General features: G+C 39.1%; 1 protein-coding gene across 4 annotated transcripts in view; it reads left to right on the plus strand.

The window, feature by feature from the left end:
* Window positions 1–6518, plus strand: part of MYB (MYB proto-oncogene, transcription factor) — a 34921-nt gene extending 28403 nt beyond the window's left edge. For 2 of the 4 annotated variants that reach the window (XM_018053234.1, XM_013966530.2), the window contains one exon: window positions 5189–6511. In XM_018053234.1, coding sequence (XP_017908723.1) covers window positions 5189–5305 — 117 coding nt within the window. In that variant the 3' untranslated portion in view covers window positions 5306–6511. Of the gene's footprint in view, window positions 1–5188 lie in introns of all 4 variants that reach the window. The other 2 variants (XM_018053233.1, XM_018053235.1) reach the window with 2 other exon arrangements.

Genomic DNA, 6986 nt, shown 5'->3' on the forward strand with positions numbered 1-6986 from the left:
AACAATAGTGGTTCTTGTTTAGCGTGATGAAAAAAACCATTCATATTCTTAGTGAAAAATATGAAGATAATCTAATTCCGACAGAGAATCACCTGTGGACATGGTTTTATCTCATTTGATTTCTTCAGTTTTCTGCCGAGGATCAGAGTATTTATTTAAAGTGCTTCAGCAGGATATCCCAGTTGGAGCTCTGACAGTCTGTTTACAGTTCATCTCTGCCCAGGGGCGATCAGAGGTACATCGTGGATAAGTAAGATGACTCACGGGCAAGAGGAGGAGGATGTGTGGCAGGATTATTAACTTTGAAATGAATTAGGGTAGAGTGACATGTCTGCAACAGCACCATGGGTTAGTCATTTAACAAGGATTCAATGTGCAGAAATTCTTACCAATTCTTTAGTGTAAGTGAAACTAACATTTAAGGAGAGGGAATAAGGAGGATGCACAAGGATCTATTTGACAGTACTTAAAAAAAAAAAATCCTTCTAGCATGAAGACATTTAATCTTCCTTTGTCAAAACTATTCTATCTGCTTGAAAAGTTGGCCTAGGACCCCAAGGCTTCAAGGTAAGGAGGGAGAAAGAAATCGCAAGAAGAGACAGCTGCCCTTTTGGCTGGTGGACTTCAGCATTTCTTTTCTTACCCACTACTTGACCTTCTGCTCTTACTTTGCTTTTGTGAAGTAGGTATGTGATTGCTCTGACCAGTTTTTCCATTCATGGTTGTAAAAAGTATTAGCTTTGTACATTCATGATGCAGAAAAGGAGCTGTCCACTCAATGCTCGCCTTTTTGTTCCAGTTTGTTTTTCTTGCACAGAGTGGGTACTGTGTCCTGGTGTCTGTCTACACTGGGAGATTTAGGTGTTCCAAATCACCTTGTCTGCTCTCAGCTATGAGCCTCAGGACTTAGGTGCCCCTGAAATGCTCTGCTTTCTGAAATTTGGATATTTCCGTTAACTTGATTTATTTCTTCATAAATTTCATTTCTACTTGGGAGAGGCTGATTGAATTTTTTTCAAAAAATTAATTTTAAATATAGGGTATATTCTTTGTATTGATCTTGTTTTAAATATCTGGTCCTGGAGGAAGAGCCAAACATGAATAAAATGATGAGCCATCTGAGAGATCCAACAAAACATGACATTCAAGTTGAAAATATACTAGGGGGTGATAATTGTACTAGATTTTCCTGAACAGACATTGGAAATTCTGAATTAAGTATCATATTGTCAAGGGTCAGAGTCTGACTTTTATTAAGAGGCATTGTAAAAGCAAGCATGTTGTTATTTAGTCGCTAAGTCATATCCAACTCTTTGCCACCCCATGGACTGTAGCCTGCCAGGCTTCTCTGTCCACTGGATTTCCCAGGCAAGAATACTGGAGTGGGTTGCCATTTCCGTCTCCAGGGGATCTTCCCGACCCAAGGACTGAACTCATGTCTCCTGCATTGGCAGGCAGATTCTTTACCACACAGCCAACCTGGAAAGTCCAAAAGCAAGCATAAGATTCTTTTAATATGGTACATTAAGATACTTAATTTCATTTAATATAGAAACTTATTCTGTATTAATTGAAGCATAGCTAAGTAGAAAAATTTTTAGCTAGAGAAAAACATAAACAACCCTTTCTTCCTTGCTCCTCACTTTTACCTCCATTTTCACTTTTATTCTCCTTTCCCTCTCATTTGTTTGTCTGTATTCTTTCAAAACATACATTTTTGAGTTTTGTGTGTATCTTTATTTTATGTTTACATATAAGATTAGTATATTAAAATATTCTGCATCATTTTTAGTCATCTGATGTTATTATCAATGCACTTTGTTCTGTGTACATCATTGATTCTAAGCCCTGCATAGTACTCATGGTGGACAGCCATCATCTTTAATTATTCACTCTCAAATGGTAGTTGTTATATGTCACATTGTTATTTTATGTCACATTGTCATGTGATGTCACGTTGTTAGATGTCACAGTATCATATATGTTCTATGTGTGTCACTACAAACACAAGCTCAATAATTACAATGATTCCATTAAATTTTATTTTGTTAATTGGGTTTCTTGTGTCATTTTGGTGTTCCAGTGCTGCACTGAAAAATGTTAGCAACAACATGTGAGCAGTCAACTAAACTAAAATATGGGGTTTGAATGGACAGATTTACACCAGAGATATATATATATATATTTAATCCACTTCCTTCAAACTAGAGTTCGTTGTTGTTTAGTCGCTAAGTCACGTCCGACTCTTTGCAACCCCACTGACTGCAGCACACCAGGCTCCTCTGTCCTTTACTGTCTCCTGGAGTTTGCACAGATTCATGTCCATTGAGTCAATGATGCCATCTAACCATCTCATCCTCTGTTGCCCCTTCTTTTGCCTTCAGTCTTTCCTAGCATCAGGGTCTTTTCCAATGAGTCAAACTACAGAAACACCATTTATTCAGAACTGTATCATAGAATGCTTAAACTGCCCTGGTGATTTTATTTAGAAAACATGAAATGTGACTCAGTATCAGAAGTCAGCCCAGAACGGATGTCATCTTTGTCCTGTCGTTTTGTGATTCACAGTTACAGGAAAATATTATGATAATCAATCTTGCTTATGTAGTATTTCAAGTTATGTATTCAGCCTCTGAGCCTTGAGAGTAAACATGTGTAAACTTGGATGGTGCCTTTATGTTGGCAGTGAGATGGCACAACAGATTGGGCAGAAACTGGGAAATCTAGTTTGTGGCCTGTGAAAGTTTACAAGTTAGAAACATGGCACTGTAAATCTTATGTCGCTGAAACTTTGTCCCAGACCCTAGGCAAAGAAGTCCCATCACCATACAAACACCATATTCATTCAGAATTATCCTACCTCTCTGTTAAATAGTCTGATGACTTTAACACCTCATCTCAGTGTTTCTTCCTGCATTCTAAGGCTCTGCTGACCAGACCACACAATTCCCACTCATAAGAACTCTAAACGAAGCAGCAACTTACACTCATTAGGGCCTGGATTCACATTCCTACTTCATCACTTCTTAGCTGGATGACTTTAAGGATGTTGCCTAAGTTCTCTCTTCCTGTAAAATTGCCTGCTCTGTAAAACAGATGTAATGAGCCTTACCTAATCCACAGGTGTTTGTGAGAATTAAATGAGATGATACATGCAAAATACTTAGAAACATGAGTGGTACTCATGTTTAATCCACTTACTCCTTCCTCTCTGTCTCCCAGTCCCTCCCACAAGCAATGTACAAATTGCAGCTTCCTGACTCTTTCATGTTATTTTGCCACGTGGGTTACCCTCTTTACCACCTGTCGATCTCAATCCTGCCTATTCATGCCTTTGCCTAGAGCATGGCCCTGGCTGTTGCTTGGCGTCTTATCTCCTCTTCATCTGGCTGTGGCACCACAGACCTTTCATCTGCCTGTCATCACTGTACCGGTGTCCGGTGTTGGTTTTGTCTCTTAAACAAGGGTCTCTACCTCCGGGATCTCATGCTTGATGATCTGAGGTGGAGCTGTTGTAATAATAATAGAAATAAAGTGCACAGTAAATATAATGTGCTTGAATTATCCCTAGCCCATTCCCCTGCCCATGGTCCATGGAAAAATTGTCTCCCATGAAACCAATCCCTGGTGCCAAAAAGGTTAGGGACCACTGTCCTGAGGGACACTTGAGGTTCTAAAGAGCAGAGGGCTTTCTTTTCTTATTCTTCTTCTGTCCATGAGACACATCCCACTTGGATATAAACACTAGGAATATCTGTGCTTTTTCTAAACCACTGACTTACTTTTGAGCTTATGGACAGCAAGTCTTACAACTGCTTGTGTTTCTGTTTCCCTCTTTGCATTGACTGCTAGAGAGCTCAGAGTTAGTTTTGAGATTTACATCTTGTTGGTGCATTTTGGTTTATGGCAAGTATTTTGAATCGAAATCTCACCTCATCTTTGTATTGTTTATTTTTTCCACATTTATTGGTGACCCACCCTTACCCATGTTTTAAATCCTGTTCATTTATATTCATTTTGTAAGCATCTTCAATACTCTTGGGAGCTAAGTAGGGCAAACTTAAGGCTCTAAGGAGCAGAGGCCTTGTACAAATATTGCATATTTTGGTTTGAAGCAGCATGGAGGGCAGATGGCTTCCCTCGTGGCTCAGCAGTAAAGAATCTGCCTAGGATGCAGGAGACGCAGGAGACCGGGGTTAGATCCCTAGGTCGGAAAGATCCTCTGGAAGGGGAAATGGCAATCCACTACAGTATTTTTGCTGGAAAAGTCCCATGGATAGAGGACCCCTGTGGGCTACAGTCCATGGGGTCAAAAAGAGTTGGACATGACTAAACACGCACACATGGAGGGCAGGTAGGAGCTGGGGCTAGGCAGAAGACAGACACAGGTTCAAAACCATTCCACAACTTCCCCATAGATTGGCTTTGGGCAAGTTTTCTGCACTTTCTGAGTCTCCATTTCCTGCTCAATTAAAGAGAGAATGAACCCCCACCCAGGGTGGCTGTGCTGTGTAAATGAGATCATGTGTGTGAAGAATCTGGATCCGGATGCTGCCTGTGAGATATTAGTTCCATCCTGTATCTTTCAATGCATCTTTAAAAAGTAAGCTATTCTAATAAATAGATATTACTTAATTAATTGCTATTTAATTGATCAATATCCATTTTAGTTGATACATTTAAATATTCATAACTAAACTTAAATGTAATTAACTTGATTAAAAATATGTACTATGTTTAGTAAGTGTTAATCAATTCTAGCACCTATGGGAGCTTCTTCAGTGGGCAGCTCAAGCACTCACCAGTTTGCTCAAAGAGTGAATGCCCACAGCTCCTTAGGTATGTAGGGGACTGGACTCATTCCTGTCTCCAAGTCTGTAAAATCTGCTAATAGACAAAAAGCACTCAAACATGAAGATACGGCTGGATCTTATCATACTGCTTGGAGTGGGTTTTCTCTCTTCACGACAAACAATTTCTGATAATTAATATCACTTAAGAATGCTGAATTCCTGGTTGTCAGAGTGAAGATTTTATCTGACAAAGGCTCCCCCGTGTCTCCTACTTGCTATCCGGAGGTCAGCATTTTTTCCTGCTGGGCCAGGTGGGGTTGGGAGTCCATCCGTGGGCTAAAGCATGTGCTTCCCGGTCTGACCTTGCCCTTACCCTCTCTCTCCCCTCCCATTAGCCTTGTAACGGTGCCTGGGAATCTGCATCCTGTGGGAAGACAGACGATCAGATGACAGCTTCCGGTCAGCCTCGGAAATATGTGAATGCCTTCTCAACCCGGACTCTGGTCATGTGAGACGTTTGCAGACAAGCATTATGGTTTTCAGAACACTTCAAGTTGACTTGGGATATAGCATTCCTCTACATGAAACTTTTCATGAATGGGAGAAGAGCCTATTTTTGTTGTGGTACAACAGTTGAGAGCAGCACCAAGTGCATTTAGGTGAGTGAAATCGTATGAGATTTCACCCAACTAAACGGATTTTTTTTTTAATTAATAAGTTTAACAGTTTTACCTAAATTATTAGGTCATGGATTGTAGTCAGTGGTTAAGTATCTTAATGCAGATTTTTTTTTAAAAAAACATAAAATGATTTATCTGTATTTTAAGAAGATCCAACAGACCAGTATTTTTTCCATGATGAGTTTTTTTAAATTTAACGCACAAAAAGGTACTCCAATATTTCACTTTTCTCAATCACTAAACACAATGCATTACTATAAATGTTGGCTTCACACCGTGGAATAAGTAATCAATATTGTAAATGCTCATTTATGGTCAATAACATTGGAGGTACGTTTATTGTACCAAACCATCTTATGAGGGCTATTTTTGTTGTTGTTAGCTTGCTTTAAAAATTATTACTGTATGAAATAGTTTTATAAAAAAATTATATTTTTATTCAGTAATTTAATTTTGTACATGCCAAATGAAAACAAATGTGTTTTGCTGCTATGGACTTAGCCTGTAGACATGCTGCTAGTATCAGAAGGGCAGTAGTGCTTGGGAGGGAGAGAAAAGAAACTTGGTGTTAGGTAATTGACTATGCACTAGTATTGTCAAACTTTTTTATTTTATATATATATATATATATACATACATATATATATACTTTTTTCCTTTTGTAATACATTGGAAAACTTATTTGGGAGATTTTGCATTTGTGGTTGTTTCTTGTTTTTTTTTTTTTTTTTTTGTTCTTGGTTTATAAGAGGATGCATTGCACTTCTTTATTGGGAGATCTGTGTTGTTGATGTCCTGTGTTTTGTTTTGAGTTCAGCCTGACTGTTCTTTAATTCAGGGCTTATGTGTTTAATCAGCATTCCCCAGAGTCCTTAAGTGTATGGTCTCAGAACTGCTACACACAACCTATGTGTTTGCAGCTGGGATCGATAGCCAGTTGCTGCCTTAAGAACCTTTGGTGCAAGATGGCTGGTACTGAACTTTTGGTATGACAGTGTATTTACTGCCTTGTAGTGAAATAAAGCTGTGCCCTTATTTTACTTACTTTTGACTTCTGTCTTACTTTTGATTGTGGACAGTAGTTATACTTTTAGGAAAATGAAGTGAACAAAGAGCGCTTTCCTCTGTTAATAACTGGCACACCATCTGAACTTGAAGAGTTCAAGAATTGTAACTTTGGAGAAAGAACAGGCAAGCCAAGTTAGTTCACAGATGATCATATGCCAAATGACAGCTGGGAAGAATCTTCCAAAATCTAGTTCAGAATCTTCTAGAATCAGTCAAGTTTCCAGAAGCATTTAAATTGGGATAAGGCAAAAAGAGAGTTCATTTACAAGGGTACCAGTACCACGGATGTGGGCAGCGGGTGGGAGGACAGCGATGGTAGGGCCTGCACACGAATACAGGCCTGAAGAATAATGTCATGTGGAGGGGAGAGTCACGGAAAACAGGAGCCTTTTTTAAAAAATTTATTACTTATTTATTTGGCCATATCACACGGCATGTGGTATCT

The sequence above is a fragment of the Capra hircus genome, chromosome 9 (assembly GCF_001704415.2).
Source record: "Capra hircus breed San Clemente chromosome 9, ASM170441v1, whole genome shotgun sequence".
In the NCBI taxonomy this organism is placed as follows: domain Eukaryota; kingdom Metazoa; phylum Chordata; class Mammalia; order Artiodactyla; family Bovidae; genus Capra; species Capra hircus.